Source organism: Alosa pseudoharengus, unplaced genomic scaffold (assembly GCF_046254945.1).
Source record: "Alosa pseudoharengus isolate Yale_2024_CS ecotype anadromous, Long Island Sound unplaced genomic scaffold, YU_APseudo_1.1 YU_APseudo_1.1_scf_5, whole genome shotgun sequence".
Taxonomy (NCBI): domain Eukaryota; kingdom Metazoa; phylum Chordata; class Actinopteri; order Clupeiformes; family Clupeidae; genus Alosa; species Alosa pseudoharengus.
Window position 1 is genome coordinate 23,632,995 of NW_027468837.1, and position 22,683 is coordinate 23,655,677.

Sequence of the window (22,683 nt, forward strand, 5' to 3'; positions counted from 1 at the left end):
GAGGGGGCAGATAATGATTTGGACTGTTTTGGGGGGGGGGGGGGCTGGGTAGATCTTGAGGTGATGACCAAAAATGGCCAAAAGACAAACCATGCGTTGTTAATGGATTTATTTATTTCACTGGAAGACACTGCAATTTATCATCCAGGGGCAGCTTTACAGAGAAAGAGAACTACAGTATAAGCAAAAGGCAATATAGAAGGCTAGTCTGAAGTCACATTTCAGATGAGCAGTAAGTAAAGACTAAGTCTGAGTGATGTTAGTTCATTACAATACAAGGTGACAGGAGAGAGCAATGGAGATGTTATTAAAATGAGACGAGGTCCGTGCTGAAAAAGAGCCAGTTAGTTCAGCTGTGTTAGGATCACAGACATTTCACTAGAAGGCTCAACATCCTGCCTCCTCTCCCCTTTAAGCCCCCATGCATAATGACTACAGTGATGTTGCTGAGATGAACATACAACTGCTAGTTTCTGTTTGCTCTGAGCAGCCTTACGGAGTCCTAAGAGCTTCTTCCAGGAGCTTTGGCCCCGAGACGGCACCGCCTTGTGGAAGGACAGCTATACAACAACGATGTGTGGATGTTACATTAGACATATATTTACATTTACATTTGAAGTACTGTACATTTAGTCCTTTAGCTGATGCTTAGGCGACCGTGTAATGGAAGAGCACATAGTTAACAAAAATGCGGATTACCGGACTTAATCCCTAATTAAGATTACCAAAGGACCAAAAGAGGACCATAGAACTCAGCAAAGCTAAATCCTTGAGCAATATCAGCTATTATTTGCATCACATGGACTACTCAATAAAACCATCACCATGCCTTGCTATAAAACTATTCATTTTACACTAACACGCACTGCTCTAATATTTAGAACATTTTCTCTGATCAGTCCTTAAAATAAAACTACAGTGCATTGATCCCTTTAATTTTGAATTTCTTATGCTATGATAGTCCAGCTGAGGCACAGACACAACTTGGATCATTTCAGTAACAACACACAAATCACTGTGGGTACCTTATCCATGCCATCTTTGAAGACAGCTGCAGGATCAGCGGCCATGAGTGATGGTGATTTCTCCACATCCAGAGCCTGCAATCTCTCCAGGAGAGAGGCCCTCTCGACCAGCAGGTAAGCCACCTGCTCGCTGGGGCTGGACAAGATGATCTCGCACAGGCCCCCCTGGTCAAGCAGCTCGGCCACCTCCATCTTCTCAGCCTCTGTAAGAAACAAATATGATTTATGCTAGCACTCAGATATGGTTATACAGTGCACATTGCAAGGGTCCTGGCAGTGGGTCTCAGTGTGGCTGCAGCCTGACCTTTATCGAGGTGCAGTTGCTTCAGCTGAGCATGCAGTTGCTGGTTTTCTTCCTCAAGCTTGACATTAAATGAGTTTTGCTTGGCGATCAGAACCCGGACTTGGTCTAGCTTCTTTTGCACCTGTAATTACAACACACACACACAGACACATGCAGCCACACATGCACACACACACAAACACACACACACACACACAAGTGAGCCCTAATCAAAAGGACATCATCATCTTTCTGTGACGGTTACACCTAGATGTTCACATTCTCATGTAACATGTACAGTATACACACACCTGTCATCATACACACTACCTTAAATTAACTGTATCTGATTTCCTACAATAACAGGGTCATAGATAGGGTCATATCCCATTCCTCTCCATAACAGAGTGGTTATATATTCACCTCCATATTTTCCCTGTCGTGGGCCTCCTGCAGCGCCTTCACCTCCAGCCTGGCGGCATTCATGCTGCCCTCGGTACGCAGGCAGAGCCTCCACAGGTGGAGCAGCCGCTCCACAGGCTCAGCGTTGGGGCGCAAGCCGTCCTGGAGCAGCCGCATCTCCAAATCGGCCAGCTCCTTAGGAGAGAGGTTAGGGAGGGGGAGTTCAGATGAGTGTGAGTGTGTGGGGATGCGTGTGTGTGTGTGAAATGCATGTGTTTCGTACCTACATACATACACACACACACACATATAAAATGCCTACTATAAAATGTTGGCCCTGCAGTATATTTTATAGGCTATATTCAACCTGGTCTTATTAGCCAAACGAGGTTGGCTATATTACACACACAATGCAAACACTGACACATGAAGACAGATATAATATACCATATAACCTAGCTATTATGTTTTATTGTGATGTCCCTATAGTAGCCAGAATTTAATTTAAATCTCTCACTTTGGCCTATAGGACACTGACTGGATCTGCTCCCTGCTATCTTAATTCAATAATCAAGATATATATCCCTAACCGCCCACTGCGGTCTTATGATGAGCGTCTGTTGTGTCGACCAGCCATAAACGCTAGGTTAATTATTCAAGACCCTTTTCCTCAGTGGTTCCATGTTGGTGGAATGAGTTGCCCAGTCTCCGTTCCTGTGATAGGGGATAGGTGATGTGGTCTTTCAAGAGGGGTCTAAAGGCATATTTGTTCAACATGCACTTAGTTTATTAAGGGTTTCGTGTTATTGTTTGTATATTATAGTATTTGTTTATTTTCACTAGGCAATTGATTAAATTGACACTGTTGTTTATTAATGCTATTCTCCTTAATGTTACTCTTAGTAACTATTGTATTGTTGTTATTTGTAGGCTATGTCGCTTTGGACAAAAGCGTCTGCCAAATCCCATAACTTTTTTTAACTAGTTTTTCCTAACACCTGGCATAGGCATACCCACACATTTTTTCAAACAGCTTCTCATGAGGGTGACAAATGGAACTGAGACATGTTTGCTATGTGCAGCTGTTTGCAACTGTTCCCCTGGTTTGCTGGCGTTGTAGTCTATGTGTTGATTTGATCGAGTTGCACAAACTCGAGCAAAATATAAAAGGATAGAGATCTAATCAAGACCTCGTTCATGTGCATTATTTGGGAGAATGAAGGCTACGAAAGTAACGGTAATTTAACTAATGATGTCAAAGCCAACATGAATCGGGGTTATGCGAGAAACGAAGAGAAAAATAGAGATGTAGGCTACACACTAACCTACCATTAACAACGAGAAGAAATTAAATAAGATTTTTGGATAAAGTTTACGATAACTGGTGAACTAGGCGGTCAACTTTTACATCCTTTCCAACTTACCTCGAACGTTGTCGCCCCCTCCATACTCCACTCCATCATGAGCGGATCCAAAATCAACAAATTCTTATTTCAGAGCATACGTTTAAACGTTGACTTTCCGTCACCGGTCGTAAAGAAAACTAGTTGAAATATGCCAGTATTCCATTTTTGTTCAAGTACATTAGAACTTCAGTCATTCAGAACGTTGCTGGCTAACAATGTAGCCACTACGTAATAACATGCGCCAAATTACGGCACAATACAAGATTACGCATTCTCAAATCTGTTGTCCTAGACGATATAATTCAGAAGTTGTCATCAAAATAATATGTGTCCAATACATTGTTTTTCGATGACATCATGTTGTAAGATGCAGCGACATGTGGTGGAGACTGCTCTCTCACACAGAATAAAAACAGACCAGAGTAGCATGGCTACTACAGACTAAATTTAAACCAACTTGCATTCGGATTCCCAGGAAACCTTAAAATAAATCTACTGTGCAAACACAGTTAACTATAAGCAACACTTTTGAAAGTAGCCTAGGCCTAACTTGTGACAGAGTTTTCGCCTTTTCGTTTCAATACACTTAAGTCTGTACATTGATACTGTAGGCTTCCAAGCATCTTGATAGAGGCTGCTGCAATGGAAGGAGAAGTACAGCAGCTCATTGACATTTTGGGGGTGGTCTTATTACCATAAACTGCAAAAAAATGGTCTCCAGAGGAGAGCAATTTCCCTCCGTTTCTGCTGCCTCCAGAACAATGTAGGCCTATCTTACTGTATAACAATACCGTTAGATGGCCGACCCCAGAGGTTGCAGATGTGCCATTTACATAAAAAATCCCCTTCAGAGTTTAAACAAGCACAGAGTTGATGAACTCTGTAACTTTATGTTAATACTCTGTAGGTCATTACTGATTTAAATAAGCAGAAAAAGAGAGTTTATGACAGATGTGCTACAGCAAAGTTCTGTAATTCAATGTAAGTCCACACATTTCCAACCGTGTGTTTACAAACTTTCTTTGGTCCATTGGCAACTACATCTTCTCATATACTGGCAGACAGGAGTGGGGCTCTCATTGGGTTTGGAGGTTACAGTTTCAGATTTTTTAGGGGAGGGCAGAGGGGCGCCTGGCGGAAATGGGCGTTGAGAAACTCCCATTACAACCAAGCCTGCATTCCTTTTGCCGTCTTTCCCCAAACCTCAGAGTAAGGGAACAAGGAGGAGGAGGAGGAAGAGAGAAGGGGGAGGGGAGTGCTGCCAGGAAAAGAGGACCAGCAGGGAGAAGGAGAGAGGGAAATAGAGAGAGAGAGAAGTGAATGTGTTTGCCTCTTAGCTGTCATTTGTTGTGCCTGAGAAGTGAAGTTGTCTGGGAAGGTAAGCTGTCTCAGCTCTCTCTGCTCTGTTATTTATATAAAGTATTAGAGTGCTTTAGCTGTCAGCTCTATCTCAAAACTTGGATCCTGTGATAGTCTGATCAATGTCAGGATGTTTACATACAGATATACAGATAGACTCATGAATGTTTAGCATGTATGGTCATAGTTTATGGCAGATGGAGGCAAATATAGCCATAGCCTGCAATGTCAATGGTACTTTGTTAGCAGGTTTTAAATTTACAATTTGCTTGCAGCTCTTAAACAACATTTGACTTGTTTTCAGAAGTCATTAAATAGTGAAAAATGCACTAAAATGTTGAGTGATGGTAGAATGGGTCATGTTTTGTAAAATTGTCTTCATTCTCTACTTGCTTGAGTTAATTACTCATTTCTTTATAATATGATGTAGTTAAGAGCCTCTTTTCATCAAATGCTTGCTTTTACTCAATTACTAGTAATTGTCTACACTACTGTAGGTAGCCTACCGTTTTTGTTACACAAGTTGAGGCTACACTAACCCTTTAGAAAGCTATTTAATTGGAAACAGACTGAGAAAACGTGGGTACACATGCGAGCGTTCATTCTAAATGGTCATTACTAAAAAGACACGCCCTGCTCTGGTTGGGCTGAAGTGTTTGGAAATAGCACAGCACTGATTTTATATTCAGACGTGTTTACCCTTCTAACGGTAGCTAAGGATGAGGGTTTGTGGAATCTTTTTGGGTTGGGTTCTCTCGTGTGCTTCCCAATTTAGGACCTCTAAATCTAGTGTTGTGACTTTTGGCCCTCGTTCACATCTCTGTGTGAAAAAGGCGTGATCAAAACATGTAGACCAGACCATGAATGACTTCTCTGTTGCGCATACACACCACTAATGAATGACATCAGTTCCTAAGCTGGTCTGTGTTCCAAAACTTTTTTTTTTTTTTATTGAGGTCTATCATAACAGAACAGGTCTATGTAGCAGGGTAGGATACTGTAGGAATGTATTCCAAGAAAAATAGTGAAACACTAATGACATGAAATATTTAGTCCAGATGATCAGTGGCCACTGAACATTTATGAAATAATGAATTAATGAAATATAATTTCAAATGGGGGTGTAAGTGAGGTGTTCACTTTGTGAGAATAACTTTATTTACCTTCAGCTGGCTTTCCACACAAATATTTAAAGTGTATGGCATACTGGATCCTATTTGTTTGACTTAACACAGCTTTGTTCACAGTGTCTTCAGTCCTCCTCACTGAACTGCACTGATGCTCACTCGAACAAAAATGCAGAACCAAGTCTTGAAGTCTTGAACTGCCATAAACAGACCAGGAGCTTGTTTACACAATCCTGTAAAAGACAACTGATGTGAGTCATTCTCCAGAGGCCTCCGCAGGCCTGTAGCCTGAGCTAATTCCCCTGGTTGATGTGGGTCATGGAGAGACACAGATAACCTCCTAACTGCACATGTAGGGGAACTTGATGAAAGCCACGACATGTTTTCTCTCCCTCCCGAGACAGAAAGAGAGAGAGACAGAGAGAGAAATAGCGCGAGAGAGTTTTTTGTCTAGCCAGAGCTGCTGGTGGTCTAGATTTCATTCATTCACTGTTTTGTCAGGATGGCTCTCCTGTTGCTGTTTGTGATTGTGCTACACCTGGTCACCTTGGCCATGCTGTTCATCGCCACCATGGAGAAGGTAAGGCTCAATGCATCAGAGCCTCAGAAGCACTGGCCATAAATGAAGACATAGCCTATATACTGTTATCATTAGGGGCCAGTTGTGGCCTACTGGTTAGGGCTTCGGGCTTGCAACCGGAGGGTTGCCAGTTCGATCCCTGACCAGTAGGAACGGCTGAAGTGCCCTTGAGTAAGGCACCTAACCACTTCACTGCTCCCTGAGCGGCTCCGGGTTAGTGTGTGCTTCACCTCGCTGTGTGCTCTGTGTGTTCACTAATTCACGGATAGGATTAATGCAGACACCAAATTCCTTGTATACACAAGTATACTTGGCAGAGAAACCTGATTTACATTTACATTTTTTTACATTTACATGCACTTTAAGAGCAGCTGTCTGTTTTGTTTGTCCCTAAATGCCTAGCTGAAGTGCTTTAAATTTCTTCCAGGTATTTGTAAAAGTCCCATTTACTTGTTGTGGAAACTTATTTGGCACTCATAGATACATGGTCAAGTGAAAATATTCCTAATCCTAAATGGTGCCAGGACACCTCCACAGCATTCGTCGGTAGGAATAAACAGGTTGTGTCTCTTGTTTCTGTTTCAGTCTTGGTGGACGTGGGGAGAGATAGAGACATCAGACCTGTGGCACAACTGCATGTTTGACAATGCCACCCAAACATGGCTCTGCTCCTCGCGCACTGAGGAGACTGGTGAGGATAGGGATGATTTACACTCATTCTGCTCATGACTGAGCTCGGTTCCATTTCGTCACCTTTCTAAAATAATGGCATAAGTCATTTTTTTTTGCAATTGTGGTCTGCGGATATAAAAAAAAACCCCACAATAACCAATGTTTGTGTCACATACCTACCCTAGATCATATCTAACATCAACAAAAAGAACGCACTAATGAACATTGGTAAATGTGTTTTACTGAATGCTGGTACCACTTGATAAAACCCCCTTGTTGAATAAATGTCTTAGGTTTGCGTAGCTTTCCAACATGTCTTGTCCCTGTCCACCTCTTCCTCCAGACTGGCTTCAAGCGGTCCAGGCTCTGATGATCCTCGGTGTGGTCTTCTCGTCCATCTCGTTCCTGGTGTTCCTGGGTCAGCTCTTCACTATGTCCAAAGGAGGCCTTTTCTACCTGACGGGCCTCTGCCAGATTGTAGCAGGTAGGCTAATGACAGAATTTGCCATTTGCCATCTCTGTACATGCAAATCTTATCATCTGCCATTTTGTTTTTATTCTGTATGAGTACTAGGCCTTCATATTCACCCTACTGTACACATTTTCAGAAAACATTTCTTTAGTTGTAGTGTTACTATAACTTTGTTTGTAAGTCATACAACACCCTGTCTTCATAAAATCTCTTTCCCGTATGCATCATAGTTGTATATATAGTGTGTAACTGAACCGTTCCCTTCTCCCGGGTCTTCATTTTCAAGGTATGTCGGTGTTCGCTGCAGCTCTTATCTACACGTTTCAGCATCAGGACATCCTCCAGGACACCCGCGAACTCACACTAGGCAAATTTGGCTTCTGTTTCATTATGGCCTGGGCGTGTGTGCCCCTGCTGATGTTGAGCGGGGTGCTGTATGTCCATCTGAGGAAACGGGCTTGACCCCCTAACTGGTATTTGATTTGTTGGGATGGGGTCATTTTAGGGTCAGTGAGCTCCGGTATGAAGTAAAGGTGCACTAAGCAGTGTTTTATTTGAATAAAAAAAGAAAAGACTCACAAATATAATGTAATTATGTTAGTCTGCTCAGACCTTTTGATGGATTGGTGAACATTTTTGTATTTTCAAAATGTGAAATGTAAACAAAATATGTGCTACTAAATCATGGACAACCAAAGGTGAAGATTTATGTAGTTGCTGCTGCCATTTGATCTGAACCATAAATCCTAAAATTGGAATTCTGGTTTCTGGTTAATTCAGTGCAGTATTGACATTTTTAGCACCTTTATCTACTATGGACCCCCATGTAGATCTCTTGTTTGCAGATTGCACAGGAATATCTTGGGGCCAAAGGTTCATGGTGGTCCTACTAAATTATTGCTATGGTAGACCAAGAAGTATCAGAAACCTACCTAAGTGCACATTTTGCTGTCTAGAAAAGAATTCACAGAATTGTTTTTCTTCCTTGTGATTAGTGTAGAAGTAAAGCAAGTATCTCTTAGATATTGGCAAACAATTTTTGAGGACCATAAAGAAACTGTACAAATTATGGAAAACATATTTTGTGATAATACGAGATGAAAAGATTTCAAAAGACCTTCTAGTTGAGACCAAAGTTTGTGTATCACTCTGCTCCTTCTGTATGCAAGGAGGAGAGGGCAACATTTGTATTGTATACTACTAATGACAGCACTTATATCTTATATATTTTCTAATAAACACAAAGTAAATAAAATGTCTAGACTGCAATTTTGTGACCCCCTGATTACTGATTAACCTACAAATTGCTAAAATGGCTTGATAAAAGTCAAAAGGTGCCTGCAGACATGAATATACTCATGAAAGCTGTGTTTATATAGTTAATCCCATGGAAGAGCCTACTGATCTTCATTTATGCCAGGCTGAACAAAACTGTATTGACACTACAGGTGTGGCTGCCCATCTCCATATCACACACACACACCTACACGCACACACACCTACACACACACACATGCACGCATTGGCACATGCACTCACACTCAAACGCGCATTACAAAGGTCAGACACTATCCACACAAGTATGCAAGTATGTAAAATTCATTCTTAGAATGGCATGTGTATATAAATACCTGAGGGGGCAGGCACGCCAAAACACAAACACACACACACAATCACAGGCACACACACATACACACATTCTCTCTCTGTCTCTCAAACAAATACATCCCCCACAAAAACAAACATCGCAAACACACACATTCAGACATCTGATTTGACATCCACAATGTAATTAGTGTCTTAAATTTTCACTCTAAAAACCAGCTAATTAATTATTGTACGTTCCCCCTTTTTAGTCAAGCTCCTCTGTGCTATCTCTGCTACGTAAGGGGATTAGATTCATCCCTTGGGGAAAGCTCAGAGGTTTCAGAGGCAGAGCTGGCCTCTGGGCCTCCACGTCTCATTGGCTGAGGCCAAGGGATGCCAGGAGGATGTCTTCAGTACAGACCAGTTCATCTGGTAGGACCGGCGGCAGAGAACCCCTCCCTGTAAAATGATCGTGGAATGAAAGACTGCCACTTGACATCAACACACAGGATACAAATACGTGCAGGGAGCTGATCCTGAGAGTCGGCTGACATTTGTCTCTGTGGAAGTCAGATATGTCCATTATGGGGGTAACCTGGAAACAGCTGTATAGTTTGGGCTTTTCAGAAGTTTAACAATGGCACAGTTATCGCCTGAAAAAGGAGAAAAAAAGGTGTTTCACTGACTGATTGTGAGTGATAGTGTTTTCCAAGTTTCGGCAAGGCTGTATGTCAGTCTAAGGAAAGGCACACATTGAAGGTGGGAGGAGAGAGGAAGGAGGAGAAAGCAACCCACCAGAAGAAAGCTGTGATATGTTCAGCACTGAAATGGGTAAGAAATTCTCTCCAACTGCTTCTCTGTCTGCACATCATTGCTTAATATGAGATTTTAACCAAACATTGTATCTGCACTCTCATTTGCTGTGTTAACAAGTTATGTGTAACTTGTTTGAGGAGGGCAGGGAACATTCTTTAAGCGTTGTCTTTTTTGTTGAAATGTTTTCACAGGTGGGAGGGAGTCTGTAGACCACTCATGGAAGCGTCACTATTGGAATTACCAGGGTTTTTTCTGATAAGGTCTCTCCGGGAAAATAAGCTTGTTTTTTTTACCAGCCTAGGTTTCCCCTTCCTTTAGTTGTGACATTCTTTAACAGAAATAATCATATTGGTGGCTGCTGTGTCCCACCAGTTATGTAAAATTGTATGTAAGTCCCACCAGTTATGTAAAATTACCACCAATCAGCTCACTGTCTGCACAATCAGCAGCCTTTTGACATTTAGTCAAACAGTCTTCCAACTGTAGACACAAGAGTTCACCGGTCACCATGGCAAACTCGCGAGAGCTGAACCTGGGTGAGGACGTGGTGTTCGAGCCGGTGACCGAGGCCTGCCCGCACTTCCTGCACAGTGAGGGGGAGCGCAGTGCCGTGGAGTGCCTACTGAGTAACGGGCCCGGAGCCTTCTACATGCAGCTCAACGCCGAACGCCTCTGCCCCTTCCTCTCGCCCGAGGAGGTCAACCAGCTCAGCGGCTGGGCCCAAGACTACCACAGCAGCCAGGTGGTGGTGGAGGAGGAGGTGGAGGCGGCCGCCTACTGCAACCAGGGGGACGGAGAGGGCCAGAGCATGAAGAACTATTCGGCATGCTACTTCCCCACGCACTCGGACACCCCGGCCCCTCCTCTGGAGCTGGGCTGGCCGGAGAAGGGATGCTGGGACTGCATGGGCCAAGCCAGTGTGTACACCAGCCCACCAGTGGAGGATGCACCACCTGTGCGAGAGGTGGTGCGGAAACTACTGCAAGGGGCCAAAAAGGTAAGACAATGTGAGACACACCCATGTTGTGATGGAGCATGATTAGTAATGGGCAAAATTTAGTGAGCTAAGCTACAAACCAGGGCCGTCGTCACCATAGACATTGAGGGGGACGTGTCCCCCCCCCCAATATTCAAATATGACCAAAATGACCCCCCCCAATATACGGACATAGAAAAATAAAGACAGAAAAAAGCGTTATACTACAGTAGGCCTACAGGAAACCAACACGCACCACCATCTGAAATGTAATCAAACGTAAATAATGCAAAAATGTGTGACCTAGTGATGGTTCCAGAGTAGCCTACACCCCTGAGTAGTTTGTCCTGGTGGTTTTCCGTTTTTCGTTAGTCACGTGCGCTATCAAAAGCTATTTTACTGCTCCCTACTGCGGTGAGGTAGGGCTGTCAACAATATCGCAGCTACCGGTACAATTTTCACAAAACTTGTTGGAAAGGTGTAGCACAGGCTAAGGAAATCCCATATATTTTTGGGGCCGATCAGACTCAAAGGGAACTTTGAAACATTTTCCATATTGTAGCCTATTCTCGGAATAATAGTGAAAGTGAAACATTTTATTTTAAATGATGAATTTGTGCAAGCCTGAGTCATTCATTTCTTTCACATGTCTTTCAACATAAATAATGCATTCATATGCTAGTAGTAATGCCAGAAATTGCCATTTATAGGCCTCTTAGAAATGGTTGTTGCATCTTGCATATTATTTAGATGCACACTCAGTCGCGCATCCATGCAGGCAAAACGTAGGAATTAAATGTGGCGACGGCACACAAGTTGGAAAAAACTTTTACAATGCACTGGTGGTGATAGCCTACAGTTAATGTGAATCGCCAAAGAAAGGAATTTGCACCTCCATTCATCAATTAAAGGCTGTAGTAGGCTTAGTGTTTCTACATGTTGGCACAAAACATAATTTCTGTCAGAAGCCAGTCTATAATGCAGGGGGTAACATGAGGTGAGTCAGACAGAAGAGGGGCCTGTCTTAGTAGCCTATTCCTAAATCCTGTCCCTTTCAAACTACGTTAAAATTGTGTGATTAGCCGCCAGCATAATAAAATCTAAATTAAAAGACAAAATCTTATTAGGCTATAGGTCCAAACCTATGAGTCTAAGCCTTAGTTTAAAAAAAGTGTAAGTAATAAGTCAAAGAACCATATTCTGTGTAATATATAGTTTAACAAAGATACTCTAGTTTGTAATTCCTTTTAAAGTATACATTTTGAAGACAAATGGAGTCATAATACAGGTCCAGGGGTGGATTACTGAATGGGCTTACTGGGCCTTCTCCACCCTTCTCTTTTCACAAAACTCACCAGAAGTCATCATTTAAAGGGTCATTTTTAAAAAAATAAAAAAATCTTCCGTGGGAGAATGCCTCAGGACCCGTCTATCTGGAGGAGGGGGGGGCATCTGTGCCCAGGGGTTCATAATCCATCCATTCATGCCATGCCTATGTCTGTCAAAAGTTTGGAATACCTTAATAATTGACTGTTGTGATTTTTAATAATATTTTTTGCATGGTAGGAAATGTATTGAAATTCTGTTTGGGGGTCTCTCAGACACCACCACAGATTTGGTCCCCCCGCCAATGTTGACATCATGACTACGGCCTTGCTACAAACTACTCTATAAGCTACTTGTAAAGGAGAAATCTGGTCATGAGTACTGTCGGTATGGAAAAAAACCCTGAAAACAATCGGTTTTACCTAGCTCAAGTGGCTGCAGCCAACAGTTAGAGCTTTCGGGCAGCTACCAGTTCACACTCTGGGGGCATGTTCATGAGCTTTCCCATCACTGGGTATGGTGATTATGATGTGCATACTGAACTGACTCATTTACAGTCAATACAGCTCATTGTGTTATTTGCCAATGTTTTATCAGCTGTTTGTCAATGTTTTGTCATGTGATGAGTTGTCTAACGTTTCTATCACAAGCAGGTTAGATATGTTTGCCTAAGATACCAATCACCAATACTTGCAATTACTTTGCACTCTGCATGCAATATTTCGACAGTGTCTGTTTAACTCTCTGGTGTTTGGAGACCTTTATAGTATAGTATAGTCTTTATTGTCCTATAAGGATATTCTTTTTCACACACATCATTACATTCCATGCAGGATATACACAGCCGCACACATATCACATATAACATATAACATATGCTTGTCAATTTAACACACACAATCTCACAATTATCTATCACATACTGTATACATGTGTAATATCATGCTGTGCAGAATATACACCTAGATGGACCACTGCCACTTTTAATGGGTCTTGTTTGTGGTACCAGCTCATCGCCATAGTGACAGACAGACTCTCAGACAGCGCTGTGATTGGCGACCTTCATTCAGTTGCTTCGCTTGGCATCCCTGTCTACATCATCCTCAACCAGAGGTCTGTCCAGGAAAACTTCACCCCTCAAAGGCTACGACATCCCGTGAGTCAGATATTGCTCTCCTCCTGAACAAGACACTATGATACACTGAAACACTGCCATCAATCCACACTAGAGAATAATTCGGTATTTATGCTAGACTTAATATATTACTTATATCTCACACTTGGGTTACTGGGCCTCTCCTTGTTGAGTCAGTTTATTTATTTATTTTTTGTTATGGTAATTCTAGATTAAAAAACCTAACACCCAGACAAACAAAAGGATGATAGGATGAAAGTCAGTGCCGTGATCCACAGAAATTCTCTGCATTGCCTTGATACAGTGTTTGTCATGACAATAAGGGCTAGTGATTAGAGAATACAACAGTAATACAAAGGCATCAGACATAGCATATACTGTGCACTGACAGCACATACTTAATTGAAACGTAATAGTAAGTGTGGGTTAATGGTGTCTCATATGACTGAAATGTGACACAATGCTTTGGGGCAATCACATTTACATTCACAATGATTCACTTGTCCCTTCAAGCAATCCCTGTCTGCCTCTTAAAATCTCTTTACATAACTTATTGTCATTTACCTGTCTTTTACATCAGCACTACATTACACCATGGATTTTTTTTCTACTGACCAAAGTATTTCTTCCTCCAAGTCTCTGATGGCAGCTGAGTCTAGACCACTTCCATTCCAGAGCCAGTTCCATTTAATTTGCTATGTCTATTGTGCCAATTCAACTAACGTGTTGGTATAACCCAGCGTTTTGGGTTAGAATCATGCCCAATCTGCTGGGTTTAATAATGTACCCAGACCATTGGGTTAGGATAACTCAATGTGGTCTTGTTCCAATAGCTAACCAGTGGCTGGGTTATATTTGGGTTATTTTTAACCCAACATTTTTTAGAGTGCAGGTTCCCACAACACAGTAAAAATTTAAATGAAAATTGTGGAATGACTGGGTGATATTTTCTACAAGGCCTGAACCTTTTTTACAATCTGCGTTATTGAGGAATGTAATGAATGTGATAGCTGTGCACCATGCTTGGCTAAACAGGTTCCTCTGCATTCAGAGGATATGAGATGACGAAAAGGTTGCGCTGAGATTAGCAGAGATAAGCAGTCATAGTACTCAGAGGGCAGATGTGAACTCTGTACTGGGAGTTAGAATTAATTATGTGTGTTTATCCAGGTGTAGTTATCATAGTTAATACTGTGATTAAATTAGTTAATTTGAGGTTGGCGTCTGCTCCTTATGTTGAGGTTTGTGACAGCAACGTTGTTTCACCTGGTGCGAAGAATTAAATGGGTTTAGCCTATATTTAATATTCCCAGTTCGAAAAGCGTCACTGGTGATATAGCTAGTGATTTAATTATTAAATAGAGGATGGCAACACAAGTATACTGTATATTATGACTTATTTACCCTAAGTCATTACTGTGTTCTCCACCGACCGAACGCCGGTCATTATTGGGAAATAAGTCCCTTTAGGGCGGAACAAGACCCCTCCGCTGCACGTCGGGGTCCGGTTCGCCCTGTCGGGACTTATTTTCCCAATAATGACCGGCGTTCTATACATTATCCCTCACTTATTATGTGTGATATGTCTTAATTGGGCCCCTCAATTGTATATCATGGGTTATGTATGATATTCACCACTGATATCTGAATAGGGCCCCTCAGTCAAATTACAGGTGTGCCTGTGAGTGATAATCATGCTTTGTAATTGGCCTCATTTTTCACAGCAATATGCCTTAAACCTATCATGAAAATATGCCTTCCACGGCACACCTACCCCCCTCTCCCACCTCCCCTAACATTCTAAATCAATTGTATGCACCATATTGCTATGAAGAATAATAATGTTATACACCATTTGAAAGCTTGGACTCTTGGGAATCCATACATGACAATCTTGTTCATGTGCAATATGTATAGTGTTTTACATTGTCAGATCTATCTTACTATGTCTCAATTAAATTTAATCAAAAATGCCCTTCTCCCCCTCCTCCACCTTTGGTGCTTCCCTATCATCTAGCTGCAGTGTGTATCCTTAGCAATACATGGATGCAGAATATTGGGTATTGAAATATTCACAGGAATCCATAGAAATTGAATATGCATGTTGTTTTATTCAATAGTAGTTGTGCACATGTATAGTCCATCTTATACACACCCATTGTATAAGCAAAGGCTAGATACAGAGATAATCTAGAAGATAAATTAAAGGCTAAAGATAGAGGGGTATGGCAGGGACTACAGAGGATAACTGGATACAAGACTAAACAGGCAGCACAAAATGTAGACCCCCAGCTACCAGATAGGCTTAATGAATTTTACTGCAGATTTGACTGCCCCCGACCCGACAAAGCCCCTGCACCTAGAACTGACCCTGTATGGCCACCATTTGTGGTCAAAGAACATGAAGTCAAGGCCCTGCTCTGCAAACAGAATGTGAGGAAGGCAGCAGGGCCTGACGGTGTGTCTGCTTTCACTCTTAAGAACTGTGCCCATCAACTTGCCTCTGTCTTCACAGACATTTTTAACTGGTCACTTTGTGAATGCAAAGTCCCTGAATGTTTTAAATCTGCTGTAATCATCCCTGTACATAAAAAATCAAATATCAGCTGTTTGAATGACTACAGGCCTGTTGTTCTGACCTCTATTGCAATGAAGGTTTTTGAACGGCTCGTCTGTAGACAGTTAGCCAGTGTTGGGATGGACAGCTATCAGTTTGCTTACCGTGCTAACAGGTCTGTAGAGGATGCTGTTTCCCTGTGCCTCCACAGCATCCTGCAGCACCTGGAGGCCCCAGCTACATATGCAAGAGTTTTATTCATAGATTACAGTTCTGCTTTTAACACTATTATACCCACTACATTATTTGGTAAACTCCAGTTGATGGGAATCAATCAATCCCTCTGTCACTGGATTTTAAACTTTTTATCAGACAGGCGGCAGGTGGTGAAAATAGACAACCTGTTCTCCAAACCCAGTATTCTCAACACTGGGGCCCCACAGGGATGTGTCCTCTCTCCTCTGTTCTATTCTCTATACACCAATGACTGTGTCCCATTCTGAGAATGTGAAAATCTTCAAGTATGCCGATGATACAACTGTGGTGGGTCTTATCAGTAAGAACTGTGAGTCAGATTACAGATCTGAAGTGGCAGCTTTAGAGGTATGGTGTAAGGGGAACAACCTGTTTTCAAAAAAGACAAAAGAACTGATTATAGATTTTAGGAAAAATACAGTAGCTCACTCCCTGTCTATGTCTTGTCTATGTGATTGTCTTTCATGTTCTGTATGTTTCTTTCATGTTCTGTATGCTCCTGTGTTTGTCCTATGTATTGTCTTGTATTTTTTTTAACTGGAATGGCACCAAGACAAATTCAAATCAACTTTGTTGACATGGAAATAAATTATTGAACTTGAACTTGAACCAACAAAGACAATAGACCTCTGAAGTTTGCCTACAAAAAAGCAACCTTTCTTTGCCCATTTAAGGAGCAGTTTCCTTTGTCCCTTAAGGGACCTAAAAAACATGCCATTGTGTTTCTGAGAATTCTTCAGACTTCTGAATAAGCAATTACCCCCTACCCTACCCCCCCCCCCCCCCCTCCAACCTACACACGACTTGACTTTTGAATAAGAAATTTGAAATCAGAGTGACAGAATTCACCTCAACTAAATGCCACAGTGATTCTTTAGAAGAAAGAAGAAAACCCCTTATTTCCTTAATTGAGATAACACAGAACAAGAATCATTGGCTGGAATTTCATTCTATCTGCATCAAAGCATAACTGTGCCTATGTCATCTCCATCTTAGAACATGAGGGTGCGTGTCTTGGGAGGCAAGACCTTCTGCTCTAGAGAAGGGAAGATGGTTGTTGGGGAACTGAAAGAGAATTTTATCCTGGTTGACCTGGAGAAGGTAATGGTGGGGAGTTACAGGTAAGATGGCACAGTTTAACTTAGAATAAAATGAGGGTCTTCATAGGTTGTAGAGGATACATACCCTTCTTTTCTTTGAGTGTGTTATTACCCAGTCTGATACCATTAGCCTAGCTTAGCATAATTCACTGGAAGTGGGTTAGACCAGTTAGCCTATAGCTCACTTTTAGCTATAGGCTCGCTATATGTAACTGGTCTAAGGCACTATAGCTGTGCCCACACACTCATCCTGTATCCACTACCTCTCTTCAGCCTCACGTGGTCAGACGCCCACCTACACCGACAGCTGGTGATGGTCATGAGCGGCCCCGTGGTGGAATCCTTTGACCGGGAGTTTCGTATCCTCTTTGCCAACTCGCTCCCAATCCCTGACACCTGGAAGGGAGGGCGGCCTGTAGTGGGGCTCATGGACGAGGGTCTGGTCGCCATGAACCGTCCCGAAAGGCTGGACCTGAAGTCTAACAAGTCTTTTCTGGTGGAGAACAACCTTAGCCCTCCGCCGTCCTTCACTGACCATCCCATCGACTGGGAGGTCTTGGGGGTGATTCAGAGGTGCCCTGACTCCATGGGCCTGCTCACCAGCCCCCCACCTGGCTTCATAGATGGGCCAGTGCAGTACAGTGGGCCTATATTTGAGGAGCCATTGGTTATTGAGGAGAAGCCAATCCCACAGCAGTATGTCCTACATTCTAAACTAGCCCAGCTCCAGGAAAACGGGTAGGAATAATAATGTTATGTGAATTATAATTCAAACCTGTCAGTGTATCTTTTGTGGTCAGAGGTTACTCTAAATCCACAACATGGGCAAATGTGTTAATGCAACCATGTCTATAGAGCAGATATTGATACCTTAATAATTATGACCGCCGCTAAAATGTAGCCCCATTAGTAGCCCCACTAGAATTTTACAGAAAAAAATATGTTTTGTCCCAAGTTGCCCCCCCCCCCCCCCCCCCACACACACACACAAGCACACACACATAAGCATACACAAAAGTTGCAAGAGTAGGGGATGGACACACAAACACACATCCACACGCAAACACACACACAGGCACGCACATACTCACACACACGCATGCACGTGGAGAGGATGTACAGGACTGAGCGGCGGTCATATTTTGTACTGCTATGTGGTACATCTAGTTGATTATGTTATGCTCTGTTGTGTCTGTGCTCCGTGTCTAGGCTGGCAACCAGACACATTGGAGAGTGAATTAAGTTATCTAGGCTACCCCTTATCATTATTATCTAAATTCTACTAAATAATTATTTTTCTCACTCTTTTTAGGACAGGCATCAATTTAGCTTCAGAAAAGGATAGGCTGGATAATCACATCAGTTTCAGGTGAGTACACAAAGAACCAAAAAGACATTGTTGATTACATCAATTTGAAATGTTACGTAATGCTTTCAACCTCATAACAAGGAGATTGTTTGTGAATAAGATACCTTTGGTGAAAAGACACCAAATGAAGAACTTTTCTGCATTTCTAATTAGTATTTTGACAGAACTTGTTGAACCACTGTATAGTGATGAGCTAGTGATGCCTTGCGTGTGTGCATGCATGTCAATGTGTGTTTTACAATACATTTCACAGTAATGGCATGGTGAGTGAGGAATTTGCTTAACAAAAATGTTGGCACCCAGTAATCAAACTCCATCAACACTACCTGGAAGAGGCCACAAACAAAAAAGCAGTCAAGCAAGCTCTTTGCAGTACAGACGAAACATGTTCAGAAACACTTCCTCAAAAATAAATATTTTAAACGCTTTATGTGTACATGTATCTGATTTGTGTAGATAAAGATAACCTTAGTACCGCACCAAACTCAAATTTTCAACTTTAGACATGGGAGATGGGCATGTTAGCAAGAAGCTAAATTCAATGGGTACTCGTATCTGTCGCTAGCTCATCTCACTCAGGTCTTCAAGTTAACAGAAATTACTGGTGAACCTTATTTCTTACACAGGCCTCTGAGGAGATTGTCCTGCACAGACAAGCTCAATAAACAGGAGAACATGAGAAGTCCTAGGGGCGAGCCAACACCACTGTCTCCCAGCAGTAGAAAGGAGTTAGCAGTCAGAAGGGGTTCCAACCCTGATGAGGCCAAAATTGAGCAAAACCAAGCCAAGCCTAAACCAACAAAAGCAAAGGTGACACACATTCTGGTGTTTTTTTTTTTGTGTGAATTGTGTAAAATTTTGTGAATTTTAAGAACACTAATGTCTGTTATCAAACACAAGTTCCCACTGTCAAGGTTCAAAACAGGCAACTGATATTTGCTATGTTAACCCCAAGCCTAACCCATGGATCCATCTAAATGGGAGCTAATTTCTCTTATAGGCCAAGCTACTGTATTTTAGCTTTCACTTCCACTGGCACAGCTTGGTTTAAACATTTTTTTTTCGGTATTATTATTCTCTTCAGAGGCCTCTAATCCTGCGAGTACCACAGGTAGAAAACTTCAGCTCGCTCAGTGACATCATGAAGAGACTCCAAGGCCGGCAGAATATCAGCACACCAAAACGAGGGCCAAAGTCCACCGTGTCTGACATCAGTCGCTCTATGATGGACCTGAGCACTGGTTACGCTGACACAAACCACCGTCCATATGCAAGTGTGAGTGTGGCACAGGGCAGCTAGTTGGACACTTGTAATTGTGGAGGCACAGCTTCATAGGCATCCATAACACACATGCTGCAAGGAGAGTGGCATGTCAGTTATAGATTGATTCTGGTTGGATAGATTTTTAGCCAGATCTACAGGTGATTCCAGTGGATTCATGGGTAATCAGGGCCAGATAACATGTGACACAAACCTGTGAGATGAGTGCTAGCTTTCCTGCCTTCCATATCTGGGGCTGCAGTATAGAATTCAGGGTTGAATACTGTTTGCTGATGTGATCTGGATGGGAGTGAGGTTTGGAAGGTATGGCCAGCAGCTTCATGGCTGTGTGCAGTGAGTAAACCTCACTGCCAGGCACCTCAGTTGCTAGATACTAGCAACAGATGCTAGCACTCATGGTTTTAGCCTCATTGCTCCTTCTTGTTACAGTCATATAGCATGAAGACACATTTGCCCATTTGTCACATGTTTGATTCCTGCTAGAGACAGTTCTAATGATAGCCTAGTGGTGGTGGTGGTACAGTAGCTAGTTTCCTGTCAGTATATCACAATGATAATGCTAACCAAGGCTGTATATTATAGTTATTCAGTTCCAGTAATTTCTTAGCTACGTGTAAATTTCAGTGCTAGTGACTCTCTTTTTTTGTCCAGTGTTATGACGGATTGCCCCAGACCCCTGCTCAGGCCCTGATGAAGCAGCGAACCGATGACAAGAACAACATCCAAAGACCTCCAAAGTCCTTCCTGTCTCCCATGCGGCCTCGCAGCTCCACCTTTGGCTTCCAGAAGGAGTGGAGGTCGCCCACAAGGCAGCGGAGTGATGAGGAGAAGTAATTCCATGTACTGTAGAACTGCTGCGTATGACCGCCTATTTAAGTCCTAGTTCCATAGACTGCTGTGACCCAGGCAGCATCTCGAGCATGGTGCTAAGGACAGTACTCTCGTCAGTTCTGAGGGAGCTTGGACGGGACTACTGTTCCATTGGTGCAAAGGACAACCAAGAACTGGCTATTGTGGAAATGAAAGCCCTTTGGCCTCTTTTTTCCAACTGTAAGACCATGAACACATTAACTCAATTGTGCTCCATGATTAGGGTGTGTGGGGTCTGTGTGTGTGTGTGTGTGTGATGTTTGCCCTGTTAAAAATGGTGAAGCTTAAGCAGGCCCGGGGTGGGTAATCGGGAGAATCGGGAGAATTCCCGGTGGGCCGCTTCACTTTTGGGCCGGTCGAGGAAAAAAATATTGACATTTGTCACGTCTATCTTCTAGGCTATACAGTATACAGGTTCCGCATTCTATTCCGCATTCTAGGCCATGACTACAGGGACAAGTAGAGAGGATAAATGAAAGTTATTTAATGTAAGAAAGAGCAATTATACTACATGATAAACCTATATTTGTTTGCTCAGAAGAGGGTGTAGTAAAGGAGTAGGCTAAATCACCAAACTAGAAAAGCATTTCCTGAAGGAAATATAGTGCATGAAAATGCAAAAATATGATGAGTTCATATGGTTAAATTATTTGCCTTGTAGATAAGGTTTACTATAGTTGGAATGACTGAACAGTTAAATAGGTTGATAATTGAAATGGTTAAATTATTTAGGCAGATAGTTGACGATAACTAACAGTTGGAATGGCTCCAATGTTTGCTAGTAGTTATGCTAACTATATTAAAGATAATAATGTTAACCAAGTAACTATGCTAACTAGCATGCTAACAATGTCAAAATGTTAACTATGCTAACCATATGACTTAGCTAACCTAGCTAATCATTTTTATTAGTTATGATAACTATGCTAATTAGCATGCTAACATGTTAATTATGTTAACCATGTGACTTAGCTAACTTCGCTAATCATTTTTAACAGTTATGCTAACTATGCTAACTAGCATGCTAACATGCTAGCATGTTAACTATGCTAACCATGTGACTTAGCTAACTTAGCTAATCATTTTTAGCAGTTTTACAATAAATGCTAACTAGCATGCTAACATGTTAGCATGCTAACTATGCTAACCATGTGACTTAGCTAACTTAGCTAATCATTTTTAGCAGTTTTGATAAAAATGCTAACTAGCATGCTAACATGCTAGCATGCTAACTATGCTAACCATGTGACTTAGCTAACTTAGCTAATCATTTTTAGCAGTTTTGCAAAAAATGCTAACTAGCATGCTAACATGCTAGCATGCTAACTATGCTAACCATGTGACTTAGCTAACTTAGCTAATCATTTTTAGCAGTTTTGCTAAAAATGCTAACTAGCATGCTAACATGCTAGTATGCTAACATGCTAGCATGCTAACTATGTTAACCATGCTAACTAGCTACAGTGGGTAGGAGTCATAGTTGATGACAAGTAACAGTTACAATGGCTGAACAGTTAAAAAGTTCAGTAGTTTAAAGGGTTAAATTGTTTAACAGTGAAATATTGTAGTGAGGACTTTTATTTTGAAACAGTTTTTGGCAGAGGAAGCAGTTGGACAGGATGTGTAGTCTTAATAGGGCCAGTTTGTATGCTTAAAGCCTGAGACTGGCAGTTGATGCAGCTGGCCCGAACACCTGCCATAGGATTCTAATTGCTTAACGGCAGTCTTAATAGAGCCATATTGTATGCTTAAAGCCTGAGACAGAGTATATAGTTTAAAAGTTAAATGTAGATAGTGTAATGGATGTTGATAGACAGAAAGTTGAATGGATGTTGATAGGCAGATTGTTTAATGGATGTTGATGGATAGTTTAATGGGTGGATGAGTGAATGGTTTGAAGAGGATGAATGGATAGAAAGTTGGAGGAAATGTGTCTTATATCCTTGTAGAATGGAGAGACAGAGAGAGTTGGTCTAGTTCAGTAGAAAGCAGTTGATACAGGTGCAATCAGTTGAACTGATTCTTTGATGGGGCCTAGATGAGCAGCTGGAAGATGATACCAGGTGCAAATCAAGTTAATTAGT

The 22,683-nt window shown here is 42.0% G+C and overlaps 3 protein-coding genes across 5 annotated transcripts; 2 read left to right on the forward strand and 1 right to left on the reverse strand.

The window, feature by feature from the left end:
* Positions 1 to 34: 34 nt before the first annotated feature.
* Positions 35 to 3,729, reverse strand: LOC143104469 (uncharacterized). The gene is made up of 5 exons (XM_076268559.1): positions 3,135 to 3,729; positions 1,732 to 1,905; positions 1,330 to 1,450; positions 1,026 to 1,228; positions 35 to 560 (listed from the first exon to the last, which is right to left on the reverse strand). The coding sequence occupies exons 1-5, from the start codon at positions 3,171 to 3,173 to the stop codon at positions 345 to 347; spliced, it is 753 nt and encodes a 250-aa protein (XP_076124674.1). The 5' UTR covers positions 3,174 to 3,729; the 3' UTR covers positions 35 to 344.
* A 617-nt stretch (positions 3,730 to 4,346) lies between these two features.
* Positions 4,347 to 8,581, forward strand: emp3a (epithelial membrane protein 3a (MAM blood group)). Of its 2 annotated transcripts, XM_076268264.1 has the most exons (6): positions 4,349 to 4,494; positions 5,723 to 5,853; positions 6,104 to 6,182; positions 6,768 to 6,873; positions 7,198 to 7,338; positions 7,613 to 8,581. In XM_076268264.1, coding segments are annotated over exons 2-6 (504 nt in total). In that variant the 5' UTR covers positions 4,349 to 4,494; positions 5,723 to 5,851; the 3' UTR covers positions 7,789 to 8,581. The 2 variants fall into 2 exon arrangements, with proteins under 2 accessions (XP_076124380.1, XP_076124379.1); XM_076268265.1 differs by lacking the exon at positions 5,723 to 5,853 and having other exon boundaries at positions 4,347 to 4,494.
* Positions 8,582 to 9,405: 824 nt separating this feature from the next.
* Positions 9,406 to 21,822, forward strand: fam83e (family with sequence similarity 83 member E). 2 transcript variants are annotated; one of them, XM_076267834.1, is made up of 9 exons: positions 9,406 to 9,744; positions 9,921 to 10,726; positions 13,041 to 13,187; positions 16,975 to 17,099; positions 17,352 to 17,816; positions 18,391 to 18,447; positions 19,074 to 19,257; positions 19,532 to 19,723; positions 20,381 to 21,822. In XM_076267834.1, the coding sequence occupies exons 2-9, from the start codon at positions 10,238 to 10,240 to the stop codon at positions 20,561 to 20,563; spliced, it is 1,842 nt and encodes a 613-aa protein (XP_076123949.1). In that variant the 5' UTR covers positions 9,406 to 9,744; positions 9,921 to 10,237; the 3' UTR covers positions 20,564 to 21,822. The 2 variants fall into 2 exon arrangements, with proteins under 2 accessions (XP_076123949.1, XP_076123950.1); XM_076267835.1 differs by having other exon boundaries at positions 9,406 to 9,604.
* The last annotated feature ends 861 nt before the right edge of the window (positions 21,823 to 22,683 follow it).

Bases quoted from the DNA above. Each gene is read 5' to 3' on its own strand.
- LOC143104469 (XM_076268559.1), bottom strand. From the start codon at position 3,173: ATGATGGAGTGGAGTATGGAGGGGGCGACAACGTTCGAG. The intron at 1,451-1,731 runs GTGAATATATAA...TTGTAATTACAG, and splicing joins ACGACAGGGAAAATATGGAG to GTGCAAAAGAAGCTAGACCA. The intron at 561-1,025 runs GTACCCACAGTG...GTTGTTGTATAG, and splicing joins TCAAAGATGGCATGGATAAG to CTGTCCTTCCACAAGGCGGT.
- emp3a (XM_076268264.1), top strand. The intron at 6,874-7,197 runs GTGAGGATAGGG...CTCTTCCTCCAG, and splicing joins CTCGCGCACTGAGGAGACTG to ACTGGCTTCAAGCGGTCCAG. The intron at 7,339-7,612 runs GTAGGCTAATGA...TTCATTTTCAAG, and splicing joins CCTCTGCCAGATTGTAGCAG to GTATGTCGGTGTTCGCTGCA.
- fam83e (XM_076267834.1), top strand. From the start codon at position 10,238: ATGGCAAACTCGCGAGAGCTGAACCTGGGTGAGGACGTGGTGTTCGAG. The intron at 17,100-17,351 runs GTAAGATGGCAC...ACCTCTCTTCAG, and splicing joins GTAATGGTGGGGAGTTACAG to CCTCACGTGGTCAGACGCCC. The intron at 18,448-19,073 runs GTGAGTACACAA...TTTCTTACACAG, and splicing joins GATAATCACATCAGTTTCAG to GCCTCTGAGGAGATTGTCCT.